Source organism: Dipodomys merriami, unplaced genomic scaffold (assembly GCF_024711535.1).
Source record: "Dipodomys merriami isolate MVZ:Mamm:240054 unplaced genomic scaffold, mDipMer1.0.p SCAF_29, whole genome shotgun sequence".
In the NCBI taxonomy this organism is placed as follows: Eukaryota; Metazoa; Chordata; class Mammalia; order Rodentia; family Heteromyidae; genus Dipodomys; species Dipodomys merriami.
The window spans coordinates 12,880,063-12,897,832 of record NW_027204381.1 but is presented as its reverse complement, the minus strand read 5'-3'; the positions used below and the strand labels follow the sequence as shown (position 1 = coordinate 12,897,832).

Genomic DNA, 17,770 nt, shown 5'->3' with positions numbered 1-17,770 from the left:
ATTTTTGATTATGAAATAAATCTTATGTGCTTTATTAAAATCTTTACTACTGAACTAAAATAAGTCATTATACTAGGACCTTCAATAACCAAACATTTGATATGGCTATTTAATAGTATGACTAATGGAAAATTAAATGCTGTTCATCTGCAAAGCAATTTTTCAAATGCCCCGTGTTTACTTTCTAAAATGTCCTCAGAATTAAGCAAAAAGAATACAGGATACAGAGCTTTGCACAGGAAAGACACAAACACAGGAGTTGTTATCTGAACATTATCTTAGTCCTGAACAACTATACTTAATATGGTTTAGTGATAGGACAACCACACATTCAGAATTAGAAATGACTAAAACAAAATGAATGCTTGGTTTGATGGGAAAAATGAAATCTATGCAGGGATGATTAGAAATTTCTTGAAAAATAAGGCTTTAAAAATAAAAATAAATTACAATGTAAGCATTTAGAAAAAAATCCATTTTATGAGAAACTAAGGATTCCTAGCAAGATGTGATTCTTACAAAGGATCGAGGCCTTACACGGCATCTTCTTAAAGCTTATAATTGATCTTTGTCTTGTTCTGAACCTCGCCTGCAAACTGACATGGCTCAATCAACAAGTTAGTAACAGAGTTAGAACTAAAACCTGATAGTTTTGGGATAACCTATAAATCAGAAACTACTATAAACTATTCATGTTAATTGAGCTCTATACCAAAGGAAACAATAGGAGCACCTTCAATCTAGGTTATCTTTGGTATTGGTAAGTGGATATCCCTTTACAGGATTAAAAAAAGGGAAGTGGTCAAGAATTTTAGTATCAGCCAGGGTATATATTACTAAGTATCACCTCATATGCTATACTTTCCAATGAAATCTACACTTTCTTTAACCTTATATAATTATAAAAATTCAAGAGGATAAGCAGTTTATTTCTGTAGGAATCTATGTATGTATTTTCTTATTTTTGTGGGAAAAGATTATTAGCTATGTTTATTTAACTGTATATATACTTAATAGGAGAGCAAAACTGTTACAGATCAGGAGATCAAAGTATGTATAGTGGGAATTAAAAGTGAATGTCACTGATTAGCTGGCAACCTGATAAAAAGAAAACCACAGCAGGCTGCCCTAAAAGCAGGAAGAGATTCAGAAAGCAGTTTTCCTGGTTGGGTTTTCCTTGTGCACCTCACCTGCTCTGGAAGTAGTTTGCTAGCTCTGATGCTTCATGGTTCAGACTCCTCAGGTGCACGATTAAATTTCCAGAGTTGGTGAACATGGCGCCACATGTTTTGCACTCGTAAATCCGAGGCTTGCGGATAATGTGCCGGGAAACCCTCATATGGTGTTTATATTCCCCGAAGGAAGTGAAAGTGGCACTACATATCTGGCACCGGAAACAGCGTTTACCTTCATGCTTTAGGCGATGCATCTTTAGCGAGTAAGCCCTGGTGAACTTTTTCCCACAGCGGTCACACTGAAATGGTTTAATTCCTATGAAATAAAGCAAAGCAAAATAACATCTGAAAACAAAATAGACTGAAAGATTGAAACCTTCACAAATTTTCCAAACAATTTTACAAGTTAAAAACATAAAAACCATCAGCTAATTGTATTCTTAATATATCAGAAAATATGCAGAACACTTGAAAAGTCACTAGTGCTTAAGACAAAGAAAGGGTAGGATGGGGAAAGGCAAACTAATACATACTAAAGGTGATTTTTGAATGCACTTCCTATTTTGTAGATGTTAGAACATGTCTTTATTTTACTATAAAACTTTTTTTAGGGAGTATTGGGGTTTGAATTCTGGCTTGTACTAAGTAGGTGTGTTCTACTACTTGAGGCACTCTACCAGCGCTATTTAATTTTTTGCTGTGTGAAGGATAGAACATATGGCTTTCTGCATGCTAGGCAAGCATCTCTATCTGTAAGCCCTATCTCCAGCACTAAAACATTTTAACAATAGTATTTAGACAGGACCAAAATCCCCATATAACAGCACTTACTTGATTTCATTAGAGAAGTTGATAATTAAAATGTTATCTCAGAAAAAAAATGAGAAGAAAATTCTAACATCTCTGTATGTAATTATTATAACAGAACCATCACATAGTAAACTAGTTTTTTGGTATTATATTATTGTTAGAAATAAGTTATCAAGTATATAAAAACTAAAAGGTGCTATAAATATTAACTTGATGTAACAAAATTACAGGGAATTGGTGTTGGGACATTAACTTTAAAACCTGTAAGGAAAAAGGAGATACTAACATAGCTAAAAACCTTTACAAAATTCCTTACCCAACAGAGGTTGGTACTGTACTCAAAATAATTCCCTTTTTGCAACCATTGAACTTAGGTTTCACTAAAATCTAATCTATACATTTTCCCAAAGAATCTTATACCAAAGCAACAACAAAAGCTCATCTCATGCCCCCCAAAACCCTACAAAAGTGCTAATCAGAGTTCAGAGAATGATAGTAAAACCAAAATTAATAAAACCTTAAATCTTTTACAGGACTTATTTGGATATAATTATAGGGAAGTTAAAAAATATCTATATATTCTTCCAGTCTCATCTGCTTTTCTATGTGTGTTTCTCTAATGGATATACACACGTATCTAGTCTGTCCAGTGTCTACTAACTTTCATATTACACAGTGCATATTGCCTGTGTTAAGTGCATTAAGTAGCTGTCACTGTCTACTTCAGTAACAAAATCTCACTCCCCAAAGTTTTTCTAAATGTTTTCTAAAATGTCTGTTTCTAAAACACTTGCTTTTGTTTTTGAGACAAGGTCTCACTATGTAGCTCAGGCGGGCTTTGAACCTATGATCTCTACTTCTGGAATGCTGGGATTACAGGTGTGAAATACATGTCCTAAAGAACCTGTTCTACTAATACCTCCACTGTGATATGGGATTTGAGCTCATAGTTTCACACTTGTTAAGGCAGGTGTTCTACCACTTGAACAATGCCTCCAGCCCATCTATTTTCTATTTTAATTCCAAAATAAAACGCTTTAGCATGTTCACTTATGTAACAACAGGGAAGATGGCATTACCTGAGTGGATAAGCATGTGCTGTTTTAGGTTCTGAATACGGGTGAATCGTACCCCACAGGTTGGACACTGAAAAGGTCTGTCTGGACCATTTGGACTTGGTCGTTCTGTACTGCTGGTAGAAGGAGCAATGTAGAGTTGGTAGGGATACTGAACATTTTCCAATCTAAAAAATAAACCAAAGACGGCAACCAGGCTCTGATTTTTAAACTGCATATACATTTTTGTAGACCAATTTTAAGTGAATGGAAGGGGAAGAAACACTTAAGGTAACAAATTTCACTTACCAGAATGTCCAGCATCTTCATATAAGCAAAGACACACAATCCATTAAGCATTACCACTTTCTTATCCTTAGATTTCTTTCATCTAATCCCTTCCTTCTTGATACTGCTTTAACTTAGGCCTTCAAAACAAATTTTAATTGCTCTTTTCAGCTCTTTCTAAAATATCCTTCGTGCTAAATCACAAGTATTCTTTCCTTATAAAACATCCAATGCTCATTATTTTATAAATCTTGCAGTTAACTGTTGATTTTCCAATCTCATTTCTTATCATATTGCCTAAATATATCCTATACCAATTAATTTCTTCATTGTGCCATAATATCTGGGACACATTTAAACTAGCTTACCTTCTCAGCCTAAATAATGCCAACTCAATTTTATAAAATGTAGCTGAATTGCCATTTCAACTTCTCGGAAGGCTTCTTTGTGAGCAGCTCCACACATGGCAACTACATTCTCTGTATGACTTATGATGTGCTTATCTTTTATCTTTAAGCAATCCCCCTCCCTGAGAATAGATTGAGTTTCTTGAAGGAAAAGTTTATACATTTCACCCCGACATCCCTACCATTTAGCACATGACTTTTACCTGATTAGTATTTGCAATTAAGGAATCCAAGTATACTTCTGCTTTTCTTACATTTTTTTCATTTATATATATATTTTATTGTAAAAATACTGTACAGAGGGGTTACAGTTACATGAGTAAGGTAGGAGTCCATTTCCTATTGAGCACTGTAACCTCCTGTTTTTTCCCTACCATCCCTGCCCTCCCCACCGCCTCGCTCCCATCCCTCCCACCAAGTTGTAAAGCATGTTTTCAACATAATGTCTTGTACATCTCATTGTTACAATGGGTTGATCTATATCCTTATTTCAGCATATTATTTCCCTTCCCCTCCCCAAATTAGAAAATCGTATATACAAGATGCAGGGCACCAGAATCAAATACAGTGAAAATAGGGGTTATACCATGGGGGACAGAAGATATGAAATAAACAAAAAAAAATCACATCGTACATTATAAATAAATTAAAAACAATAGCATGAAAGAAAAAAGATATTTGTGTCCCTATCTTGGGGTTTATTTTGCTTAACTTCATCTTATCTGGTCATATGTACATAGCTTTTGACCTTTTCTGCTTGTCCTAGACATGTACTAGTTATTGCAAATAAGGGAAACCATGGGACCTATGTTTCTTTGGGCCTGGCTTACTTAATTTTTCCAAGTCTTTCATTTCCAAACAAATGGGGCAATGCCATTCTTTCCGATAGAGGCAGAGAATTCCATTGTGTGTGTGTGTGTGTGTGTGTGTATATATATATATATATATATATATATATATATATATATACACACACCACTTCTCTGTTTTTATTAACTCATTCATACAATTAACATCCATAATTCCCACATCAGATTTAGCTATTCAGTGATAAACTTTGCTGATGCCTTTGAAACCTTCATGTTGTCATAAAAAATGTTTTTAAGGTTACTCAGGAGGAGGAACTGATTTCATAGACTCTATATTCAATTATAAAGAGAAAACAATATGACAATGACTGGATGCTGGCTGAGACTGGTGGTGAGCAGGAGCCTCCTTGAGAACTGACACAGAGACAACGATCTGAAGTGAGTGAAAATCGGGGTAGGAAGCATTTCAGATGAATGTCATAAAGTGTTAAAAAAAAGTCCAAAGGCAAGAACAAACATGTAGGATTTCAGGAACCGAAAGGCCTATGTGGCTAGAATTTAGTGTGTAACAGAAAGAGTAGTCTGATGGGAATTATGTGAAAGTCCTATCATATAAGGCTTTAAAAGCCAGAGCAGATTCAGATATTTTTGTATGGAAAAAAACCCAGAATATAAAATTCTATAGCTGAAAACCAGGATATAATCTCAATTAAACAAAAAAAAGATGATTGGGGCTACTACATGGAGAATGGACTTGAATGGTGGAAAAATGTGGTCAGGAACCAGTTTAAAGGCTGCTGCAGTTGTCAAAAGGCCAAAGATGATGATGACTTAAACCAGGGTGACTATAGTACACATAGAGGAAAAGCAGACACAGGAGTTGGGGATATATTCTGCAGGCACAGTTGAAAAGACTTTGACTTTTTAATCCAGAAAGTAATGAGTGGGGAGGGTAAAAAGATCTTAAGTAATTCTCAGAGACTATGTTTGAGAAGGTGGGGGATGGAATGGGATAAAACTGGGGAAAAGGATTTAGTTAAAAATAGAGTTCTCTCTTGGACCTGTAACTCTAAAAGTCGCCTTATACAACTACGTGGAAATTTCAAGCAGGAAGGGTTGAGTGACGATAAAGACTTGGGAATCATGAGCATACACATTACGACTTGACAAAACATTTTCTGTGGCAGGCACAATAATATCTATTTTGGCTTTGTCACTCAAACAATATGTACATAAATAAGCATGGTTGTGTTCCAATAATTTATTTAAAAAGGTAGTAGGTTTTGGTCCATAGTTTTCCAACATCTAATATAGATAGTATTTTTAAAGAAATAGGACTATGTAGTTTTGGAATTCAAGAAAAAAAAAGTGGGGGCTGGGAAGGTGGCTCAGTGGTAGAGCACTTGCCTTGCATGCCTGAGGCCCTGGGTTCGATTCCTCAGCACCACATAAGCAAAAAGAAAAAAGCCGGAAGTGGCGCTGTGGCTCAAGTGGTAGAGTGCTAGCCTTGAGCTGAAGAGCTGAGGGACAGCGCCCGGGCCCAGAGTTCAGGCCCACAACCGGAACCCCCCCCAAAAAAAGTGGTCAAATGTGATAATGCTACCTCATTACTCTCAACAACTTTTTATATAGCTCTGAGACAAAGTGGCTAGAATTTAGTTATAAACAACAACCCTTACAATAAAATTATACACTGTTAATACTAACCGGTCATCATCGTCTGCATGAGTATTAGTGCTAGAAGTGCTTTGAAGTGTAGGTAGCCCTTCAGTAACGCCTTCATCTACAGAGCCTGTGAAGAAAATAAGATAGCTGTGGTGTCATTAAGCCAAGATATCCAATTAAGATAGCCAAGAAGTCAATGTTCCTAATCTAATAGCTAGTGTTCTATATTTTACTATTAGTTAAGCTAAATATCTATGCAATTTAAAATTGTAAGTAATGCGTTTTTATTATTAAATTCTTTTGGTAATATGTGATATATGATTCAGAAAACATGCAGAACAATTTAAGTGCAAACCAAAACTTTGAGTTAAATGGCATTTAAAGAAGCATTGACAATATTACTTTTAAAACTTACTTGAATATGACATGTCACTTATACAACTTTTGTGTACTATTTACAAGTAATTGGGCAACCTCCACACAAGCTACAACAAACATTGTCCACATTCTAGTGGGAGTCTCTTTCATTCTTCCCTGACCATAAATCCTCTTTCCTACAACAGCTTGAGTGTTTTTTGTTTTTGTTGGTTGTGGGGCTTGAACTCTGGGCCTGGGCACTGTCCCTCAGCTCTTCAGCTAAAGGCTAGCACTCTACCACTTGAGCCACAGAGCCACTTCTGGTTTTTCTAATGGTTTATTCCAGAGTTTCATGGACTTTCTTGCCCGGGCTGGCTTTGAACCATGTTCCTCAGATCTCAGCCTCCTGAGTAGCAAGGATTACAGGCGTGAGCCACCGATTCCACCTTCCTTTTGGTAAGACAATTTTAGGCTATCATCAAGTGATGCTGTGCATACTCCTTAGATATAGATATAACTTAATGCATATATGCATATATATATATAGCTAGGGTACTTAGTATTTATTAGAAAATGTTCCATCAGTAATGGCACTAAGTTTTGCATCATGACCAGCAGTGGGCAAGACTTGTGCTGGTCTATACCTAGTTATTGATGGATTTGTACATTTTTTGCCAATTTGAAGGATGTGTACCAATATTTCAGTTTGAGATTTTTTTTTTTAGCATTAAGAACTGTTTAATGTATTTATTAAACCTCTTACTCTTGCTCAAATCTTACTATTGAGCTGCCTTTTCATTGTAAGGTTCTTTCCAAATTTCAGGCACAAGTCAGTGATTTTTATAAATTTTCACCTTGTTTATGGCTTGATGTCCAAAAATCTTAATCTTTTACTCTCTTCAATATATCCTTTTGTCTTCTTTTAAATATCTTTCACATTCGAATTCTTATGTTTTGCCTTTGACAATTAACGTATTTGCTTTAGTTTATCTAGAGTTGATTTTGTGATCAAACATATTTATTAAAGTCTCATTTCTTTGTTATACATAAAGTATATAAAAGTGCCTGGGTCTGATTTTAGATTTGCTTCTAGTTCTGTGATTGTCCTTGCATTAATGACAATCATTATAGTAGCTATATATTAAACTGTGATCTCAAGAACAGCAACTCTTCTTACCTTGTCCACTTCTTCCTGTCCACTTGCTTCTGGCTGTTCTTGGCACTTTCCATTCCTTACCTATTTTAGAATTGGTTTGTTGGATAATCATGTTTAAAATCATTCCACTGCTTGGAAGTTACACAATATTTTCCTATTTTTTTTTCAGTAACTGTCTTAGAATGTAGTCATGTACTAGGCAGGGAATATAGCTCAGTATAGTGACTGTCTAGCATATACAAGGGTTTACAACTAGTATTGGGGTATGGGGAGATCTAGTAGTGTTTTAAGTCAATCAAAACCTTTGGTTTTCCTAACACACGGGCCTTGGCAACTTTAAACTTCACATTCCTTTTGCTTTTATTTTGCAAGTTATTTACTTTTTTGTGGGGGGGGGGTGTCAGTCGTGGGGCTTGAACTCTGAGCTTGGGCACCATCCCTGTGCTCTTCAGCTCAAGGCGAGTGCTCTAATGCTTGAGCCACAGCACCACTTCCTTCTTTTTGTTTTCCATTGTGTTTAGATCCATGCTCACATTTACTTTTGCTTTAAGTCAATACTGTTAAGAATTTTAGTGATTTGTAGATGAATTTAGTTTGCCTGAAAATGTATTTTTTACTTCCATTCTTCCAAGTTATTCTGTTTGTAGAAATCTAGACTGGTATTTTCTTTTGGGACGCTTAGATAATCCCAGTAATATCTAAAGTTGAAGTTGGATTTTTTTTGTTGGTGTGGGGCTTGAACTCATGGCATGGATGCTGTTCCTGAGCTCTTTTGTTCAAGGCTAGCACTCTACCACTTGGAGTCACAGTTCCACTTCTGGTTTTTGAGTATTAATTGGAGTTAAGAGTCTCCAAGGGACTTTTCTGCCTGTGCTAGCTTCAAACAGCAATCCTCAGATCTAAATCTCCTAAGTAGCCTGAGCCACAGGTGTCTGGGTGAAGTTGGATCTTTTGAAGGTATTCTGTCATTAACAAAATTTGGACTCATGTCTTTCATTTGTGAAATTTCTTAGCCATTCTCTTTTCTCTCATCAGGACTTCCATCAAACCTACATTTACATCTTCTATGTCCTTCTCTTCTCCAGGGCAGTTTCTCTACTTCATTTGCCTCTGGGTAACATTAAAAAGTTTCTTTTCATTTATCTTCTGATCCTCAATTCCTTTTTCTGCTAAATTCAATCTTTTGCCAAAATGTTCACCAAGATTTTTCATCTTGGTTATTTTCTTTCCCAGAAGTCCTAATTAGTCTCTCCTACCAATCTGTTGTTACTTTCTACACAGTTTACTGTTTTTTTTTACAACTATTCAAATTTGTTCAATTTGCTAAATAGAATAAGAATGTTTTATCTTTGTCTCAAAATTATGCCAATTGGCTTTACCAATCATTTCTGTTGCCTACATTCCTTACTTGGAGTTTCTCTCGATACCTTGTTTCCTTGCCCTGGTTATTTCTGACAGTGGCTTTCTGCCTTTTAAAATAAAATCATTTGTAGGGGATTGATTTGCTAAAGTTGAGGATATGTCCTTTCCCATGGAAGGTTTAAATGTTTGCTTCTGCTCGACTTAAGCCACACTGACATTTTGTGGCCAAATCACATTAAGTATATATAACAAGGATGCATATGTGCAAGTGGGCTAGTCAGTGTTCACACCCTAGGCATAAGACTTCTTTTCTTCTTCCTAATTTATCCTGCCAACTGCCAAGGTAGCTTTTTTTTTTTTTGCAGGGGGGGGGGTCCGGTCGGGGGGCTTGAACTCTGGGCCTGGGCGCTGTCCCTCAGCTCTTCTGCTCAAGGCTAGTGCTCTACCACTTGAGCCACAGTGCCACTTCCGGCTTTTTTCTTATTGCTTAGGTGGTGCTGAGGAATCGAACCCAGGGCCTCAGGCATGCAAAGCAAGCGCTCTACCACTGAGCCACCTTCCCAGTCCTTCAAGGTATCCATTTATTTTCGGAACAACTCCTTTACGACTTCATGGGCTCTGTCTGGCCCTTGGGTTCCATTCCCTTTGTTCTTTGTTTTGATGAAGCTGAGCCCATTTGTGTTTAGAAAATGTCTAAAAAATAAAACTGGTTTCAGTGCTCTGATGCTGTTTACTTCCTTGGACCAGTCTTTCAACTCAACCTGGCAGTTCTTTGTCCATTTTTTCAGGTTTTCAAATATTTTGTGATGACTTTTTCAGAATCTAGAATCTGTACTTTTTTATGTTCAATCTGTTCATTTCTTCACTATCTGCAAATAAGCTGGGCTGCACCAAATGAACAAATCTAAGCCTTTGAAATGGTCTCTGCTCTTAATAGTAAACAAGTTTTTGCTTAGATGATTCTAGTGAAAGCTTAAACATATTAACTGCAACAATCTGCATAAAAGTATAAACATGTGAACATTTAATGAATATCATCTGTTAACATACATAGGATGAAATTTCCTCCCCAAGAAAATTTAGAATCTAATATTTCCCCCTTGGAACATTTGGATTAGCTGACATTAGTAAAGTAGTATTATTTTCTACTTAGGTAAAAGATTCTATCTTAATCTTTTGCTCAAGGCTAGCACTCAACCACTTTGAGCCACAGCTCCATTTCTGGTTTTCTGGTGGTTAACTGAAGGAAAGAGTCTCACAGAATTTCCTGCCCGGGCTGGCTTTGAACCACAATCCTCAGATCTCAGTCTCCTGAGTAGCTAGGATTACAGGTGTGAGCCATCAGTGCCTGGGTATAGTTGTCATTATCTTACCATCAGGTAGGCTATATTATTTCCATGAAGAGGTAATATCTTGGTGAAGTGGAAATAAAAACCACTCTACTTTAGAAAATTCTGAGTATGAAGTCCTAAAAACCTCATGGAATGTGAATGTAATCTGTAATCTTTCAGGCAAAGGAGTAATAAACTCAACTTGCTAAACTATTGGTGATAGGGCACTTGACAGAAATTACCATTTAGAATTTAGCTAAAGTCCTTGCTCCTTTGCATTAGGACTCTTGTAACAGAATTCAGACCTTGTGAAGTGCAACTTGCCTTTGGCTGAGGCTAAATTCTTGCTGAACTGAGCTCAAATATTTCAATGAAATTCTTCTTTGTTATATTCCATTTCCCTAGAAATAAGGTTTGGGTTTTTTTGGGAAATATTCTAATTATTCAGGTTTGTGTTGTACCTTAGTGAAACTTCTCTAGCCTAATCTATTCCTATGGTCCATTTACTAAGTATGTCTAATCTATAAGACTAATAATAAACTATATATAATGTTTTCATTATATATAGTTCGTTTGAACTAGCTCTAGAGGTTGACAGAACTATATAGTTTTTAGAGCATTCCATGGATAAACTGAGAAAAGCAATATGGTTAAGGACTGAATCTGGTCAGAAAGATTGCCATCCATAATCATATCTATGTGAAATATGAACAACAGACTTAAGAGACAGTAATTCTAGGAGAGATAAATTCATCTGTTCCCTTTATGTTTTCCCTCCCTGTAATACCACCTGTATACTTAGCCCTCAACTGGCACGATTTTACCAAGGACAATTTGAAATTCCAAGGGCCTGTTTGTTTGGGTACATCTTTTGGAAAGAATGGGACTATCCACTAAAGAAGCAACAACAGTGTACCAATAATAGTAATTATTGAGTTGTTCTGCTGTGGACATTTCTAGTTTATGGTCTTCCTATGAATGACACCACCTTGGTTAAGACTGTAATAGGAAGACATGGACAGGAATGGCTTGCTGTGAACTTCTTAGCATATTTTAATAATTTTGTCTTGTTCATGGATTGAGAATTTTTCCATGAAGTACAACTATGCTATAGTGGTAAGAAAAATTACTTGGTTTTGAACTCCTGACAAGAGTTAAAATTTATTTCTCTAGTAATGGAAACTTATACTAGCTTTACTTTTTAATCACACAGTCCGTATTCCTTATTACTCACAAATATCAAGAAAAACAAGAACAAATAGAATCCTAAAACTATAATAACAATTTTTTTTTTGTTAGTCATAGGACTTGAACTTTGGGCTTGGGTACTGTCCCTCAGGTCTTCAGCTCAAGGAGAGTACTCTACCCCTTGAGCCACAGCACCACTTCCAGTTTTCTGGTAGTTAATTGGAGAGTCATGGACTTTCCTGTCCAGGTTGGCTTTGAACTGCAATCCTCAGATCTCAGCCTCCTGAGTAGCTAGGATTATAGGTGTGAGCCACTGGTGCCCAGCTTAAAACTATATTAAAGCATTAAAAGAACTTTTCAAACTTCCACAACTAAAAGTAGTACACTAAGAGCCTTCATGGTATCTCCTGTAGCACCTACAATTAACTTCTCAGACATTAAGAACAGTCTGCCTGTTACAATTAGAGATTTTACTTTAAACCTTAAATTTTACCTTTTTCAAGATGACATGATTGAACACCAAATTCACTCCTTTCTAGTGGAACAGATACATGCTCTCCCCTCCCCTTTGATTACAATACCAAATTCATAGTATGTACTATTTTCCTGTACTTACATGCATACATTAAGAATTAACTTATATTAACAAAAAAGGACATAACTATACATGGCAACAAGTTATATATATGATCCCTTATTATCTTTCAAAAGGAGTTATTTGAAAACAAGCATGGTAATACTGTGTCAGTTTGTGTGAAAACCAATGGCCACTAAGTGCCTATCAGGCTACCATATACACCCTTGACATGTGAAATCTCAGGCTTAATGGAGAGGGACACTCTAAGATTTTATCATGTTACTCTTAAGAACATGCTACTCAGATGAAAACTTACGAATTTTCTACTTCATAGATTGACAGCAGTGAACTAGACATGTAGAAAGTAAAACTAGGGGTAAGAAGGGATTCCTGTATCATTCTCTTCATGTTATGGTGATGGAAAACAGGTAACCTGCTCAAAATCACAGATTTCTTAAGTGACAGGATCATAGCAAAATCCTTATTTGAGCCTACACTTGAACTTTTAATTATGGTGCTATACTGCTTTTCTTATAATGTTACAATTCCATCACTATTCTAGCTATCTCAAAAATTTTAGTTGCTACTGCTGAGAAAATTCCTTAGAATCTTTACCTCCCCATCAGTCATCTTTTTATTTATTTATTTAGGTGCTTGGATCAAACTCATAGTCTGGCAAGCACTGCACAACTGGGCTACATCATTGCCCAAGTTACTTTATTTTCAACAGCAAGTTGTTAAGAGTATAGAATTTCTTTGCTAGCATAGTAAACTACAGCATATCTAGAATCATTTTTGTCCTTGGTGTATCCAGATTTTAAATACTTTTTAAGATAATAAAATTAAGAAGCTCTTTTGCTAATGAAAGTTTTTTCTAAACTCTATCAAAAACTGATGCTATTGCTGGGTGGTGATGGCTCACGCCTGTAATCCTAGCTACTCAGGAGGCTGAGAGCTAAGGATCAAGGTTCAATGCCAACCCAGGCAGGAAGTCCATCAGACTCCTATCTCCAATCAACCACCAGAAAACTGGAAGTGGTGCTGGGGCACTAGCTTTGACCAAAAGAGCTCAGAGACAGTGTCTAGGACCTGGACAAAACAACAACAAAAACCACACAATCAAAAACAGTAAACAGCCTGGTGCTGGTGGCTCACAACTGTAATCCTAACTACTCAGGAGGCTGAGATGCTGGTGGCTCACACCTGGAATCCTAACTACTCAGGAGGCTGAGATCTGAGGATTGTGGTTCGAAGGCAACATGGGCAGAAAACCGTGAGATTCCTATCTCCAACAAACTACTCAGAAAAAGCCAGAAATGATGCTGTTTCTCAAGGACAGCATCCAGGCACTGAGTTTGAGCCCCAGGACTGGCAATAGCACAAAACCACAGAAAACAACAACAGAACATTGATGCTCTTTTTTTTTTGGGGGGGGGGTGGCCTGAACTCTGGGCCTGGGTGCTGTCCCTCAGCTCTTCAGCTCAAGGCTAGTGCTCTACCACTTGAGCCACAGCGCCACTTCCGGCTTTTTTCTTTTTGCTTATGTGGTGCTGAGGAATCCGAACCCAGGGCCTCGAGCATGCAAGGCAAGCACTCTACCACTGAGCCACCTTCCCAGCCCTGATGCTCTTTTTTTGAATAATAAAATCAAATATAAATGTGGCAGTTTTTTTTCCTATCTCCTTTGCATTTTTAGTGCTTTACTGTTTTAATTGCTCTAATTTGAGTGTTAAGATTTTATAATCTTTTTCTGCAACTGATTAGAAAAAAAAATCTTAAAACTACAGGAACAATTCAACTTTAATTTCATGAGTCATCAAATTAGTTTAGAATTTGAGGAAGATGAATATATTAGTCCGTGGAATGATACTATGTTTCAGTATCTTCTTTAATTAGTTACCAAGTAAAATGAAATAGGATAGGAATATCTTTCTACCTTTCTTCCAACCATTTATAGCGATTGTTTGTATGGTTTTTAGTGTGCAAATTAGGAGTTAAGATAGTTTGAGGTAATTGTGATTAGTACACTTGTTTGAAAGCAAAGAAAAAATACCATTTTGAATACCTGATTATATGGTGCTCAGATCAGTTATTCCTACCAGGTTAAAATAGAACCACAATTATCTTAAATCAATTTATAACTTAAAAGTCTATTCTACTATGTTCATAATTTTTTTTTTAATTTTTTATTTGCTAGTCGTAGGGCTTGAACTCTGGGCCTGTGTGCTGTCTCTGAGCTCTTTAGCTCAAGGCTAGCACTCAACTACTTGAGCCACAGTGCCACTTTTGGTTTTCTGGTAGTTAACTGAGATTAAGAGTTTCAAGGATTTTCCTGCCTGGGCTGGCTTTGAACTGAGAGCCTCAGCTCTCAGTCTCCTGAGTAGCTAAGATTATAGGTGTAAGCCACCGGCGCCTGGCCATAAAATTCTTTATAGAATGTTACTAAGAACCTAAAAGTAATATATTAAATAATTAAATATAAATGATTAATAAGAGTATTTTATATGTCTAGTTAGCAACATAGATAGATTAATATTTGGGTTCTACTTAATATTTCAAAATAATATTTATCCAAATGAACTCCAGGAAATGAAAACAAGATTTTTTTTTGCTGCTTTTGTTTTCTTTTTTGTTGTCCTGTTTGTTTATATGTTCTTAGGAGTATAAAGGGAGGCACAGAAATGGAGAGACAAAAGGGAAACAAATGCAGCAATGGCACTCACTGGACTCTACGTGGAAAATGAACTACATAACTTGTGGATGCAAATGGGAAGGAAAAACTGGGCTTGAGGGAAGGGGTGACACTGCCACAAAAGGAATGTACTCTTTACCTGACATATAACTGTAACCCCTCTATATATCACATTTATGGTAACAGTAAAAAAATGTTTTAAGTGAAAAAAATAAAGTAAAAAATTGGCTCTAAATTCTCAGAAAAATGATTAAATACTAATTACTCATTATTCAGAAGGTGCTAAGATGTTTTCAAGATCAAAGCTCAGGTAAGTAAATGAAAATGTGGTCATAGAACTAATCGTTTTAATACTTTTCTGCCGTTAAATATTTCACTGGATGTGTTCACTGAAATTCTTCAAAAGTATCTTGACTCAAATTTAGGAATATCAACTTTGTGGGTGAAACTTTTGTCTTCTAAAAAGATATGCTGAAATCCTGCCCTGGCTAATATGAGGTCTTATTTGCAAATAGGGTCCTTGTATATATAATGAAGACGAGATTTTAAGAGGCAGGCTGGTGGCTCACATCTATAATCCTACCATGATCTGAGATCATGGTTCAATGCCAGCCTCAGCAGGAAAGTTTGTGTGACTATCTCCAATTAACCACCAAAAAGCTGTAAGTAAATGTGTGCCTCAAGTGGTAGAGTGCTAGCCTTGAACAAAAAAACAGTTCAGTGTCCACAGTGTTCAAGACCCAGAATCAGCAACAAAACCAAACTAAAAGAACAACAAAAATCCATCCCCCAAAAAAGAAAAAAGATGACGTTATACAAGATTAGGGTAGGCCTTGTAACAATGACTGATGTGTTTATAAAGGAGAGATCTGAAGACAAAGCCATGGACACATAAGGAAGATCATTTGAAGAAACAGGTAGAACTTAAGAGTATCAGAACTATAATCCAAGGAATATCAAGGATTGCTGGTAACTGCTAGAGAACAAAGAGGTCCTTCTCTGAAAAGCTTTAAAAAGGAATAAAGCCTTGCTGACACTTTGCTTTTGAATTTCTGCCCTCCTGAACTAATAAATTTCTATTGCTGTAAACTACTATGGTTACACTAGCCCTCAGAAACTTATATAGTGAACTTTAAAGTTTACACTGAATTGACCTTGCTAACTATTCTTAAAATTAGGTTCCCATCTCCTTTCACATTGCAGTTACGGCATTTAACAAATGCTAAAATCCTATTATATGAGCAGCATTTTTTTGTGTGTTTGTCATTGAGAAGTAAGTAAAGGATTATCAAGTGTAATATATATCTGGATTCAGGTAAGCTGTGAAAAATTATTACTTAGAATCAAATATGTTATCACTATTTTATCTTGAGTGCTTTGACTCCCTTCCCTAGAATATACATATTCAATATTATCCAGTTATATTGATTCTTTCTTTATAAAACTGAACAAAATCCACTTTCAAGTTTTATTCTTCAGTTATACCAATCGGTGTACTGGCTTCTGGGCCTGTCTCTGCATAGCCAAATTTTCTTGCATGCCAACACCAAACTTTATTTCTTATTTCCTTTAAGATAGACTATTTACTACTAAAAAGATAAAATCTAAGCTTGCTTGACCTACCTGTGATGGGTACTGCTTCTTGCATGCCAATATCCATTTTTGGATATTTGCTCTTATTTTGTTTCAGGTGGTCCTGTACTCAACCAATAATCATTACTCCCCAGATTTCCCTGACATACCTGGTGTTTTAAGGAGTTTCTGGGAGTACTTGAACTTTCCTCATAGGCCCTGTTCTTTTATACAATGCAAAGCTAATGATGAAGTAAGTATCTCATATCCATAGAATACAGATGAAACCAAAGGGCTAAAGATGGTATGTTATGACTATACAATGACAAGGCCACTGGTTACACTACAGACTCATGGTGCCAATTCTAGACTTCCTATTTCTGAACACTTTAGTGATAAATAAGAATCCAGTTCTATAAAGCCACTTTAGAAAGGATTCTGTTATGTAAAGTTAAATGCAGTCCTAACTAGAACTAGCATTCAAGGCTCTTTCCACCACTCTCTTACCTGCTTTTTGTCTCATGTTCCCCTCATTAGTTGCCATACTTTAAGGCATCTATGCTTTATTCATATCACTTGGCATTCAATTCTCCACTTACCAAACATAAAATTCTCTTTCACATCTGTGCTTTTCTACAGGCCTTCACTGAAATGCTATTCCCCTGCTTGGGCAAATTCCCCACTTACTGGCTCTTTCCATTGTTGTACCTAGCCTAGTATCCTAAGATGACAGATGTGTACCACTGTGCCACTGATTGACATAAAGTCTTATAAACTTTTATGCATGGGCTGGTCTTGAACTGCAATCCCCAAAATCTCTGCTTCTCAAGTAGCTAGGATTACAGGCTTGAACCTGGCTCTAAGTAATTAAAAAATTTTTTAATGCAATTAAAGTAATCCACAGGTAGGCATGGTGCTGTACATCTAAGACACTCAGGAGACTATGGCAGGAAGATTTAGGTTCAAGGGTAACCTGGACAACACAAGCAAGACTGTCTCAAAAATAAAAAATAAGCCGGGTGCTGGTGGCTCACGCCTGTAATCCTAGCTACTCAGGAGGCTGAGATCTGAGGATCGTGGTTCAAAGCCAGCCCGGGCAGGAGAGACAGTGAGACTCCTATCTCCAATAAACCACCAGAAAACCGGAAGTGGCGCTGTAGCTCAAGTGGTAGAGTGCTTGCCTTGAGCTGAAGAGCTGAGGGACAGCGCCCAAGCCCAGAATTCAAACCCCATGACTGACCAAAAAAATAAATAAGTAAAATTTTAAAAAATAAAATAAAAAAATTCTTAATTAAGCTATTTGCCTTTTTCTCATCACATTTTTAA

General features: G+C 36.5%; 1 protein-coding gene across 10 annotated transcripts in view; it reads right to left on the bottom strand.

The window, feature by feature from the left end:
• Zbtb44 (zinc finger and BTB domain containing 44) overlaps positions 1 to 17,770 on the bottom strand; it is a 54,650-nt gene that overhangs the window by 9,492 nt on the left and 27,388 nt on the right. For 7 of the 10 annotated variants that reach the window (XR_011375785.1, XR_011375787.1, XR_011375788.1 and 4 more), the window contains exons 3-5: positions 6,252 to 6,336; positions 3,065 to 3,228; positions 1,191 to 1,491 (exon numbers count right to left, since the gene is read on the bottom strand). Coding sequence is in view for 5 of the 10 variants with exons in the window: in XM_070038356.1 (XP_069894457.1) it covers positions 1,191 to 1,491; positions 3,065 to 3,228; positions 6,252 to 6,336 (550 nt within the window). In the remaining 5 variants the exon portion in view is untranslated. The remainder of the gene's footprint in view (positions 1 to 1,190; positions 1,492 to 3,064; positions 3,229 to 6,251; positions 6,337 to 17,770) is intronic. The other 3 variants (XM_070038358.1, XM_070038357.1, XM_070038361.1) reach the window with 3 other exon arrangements.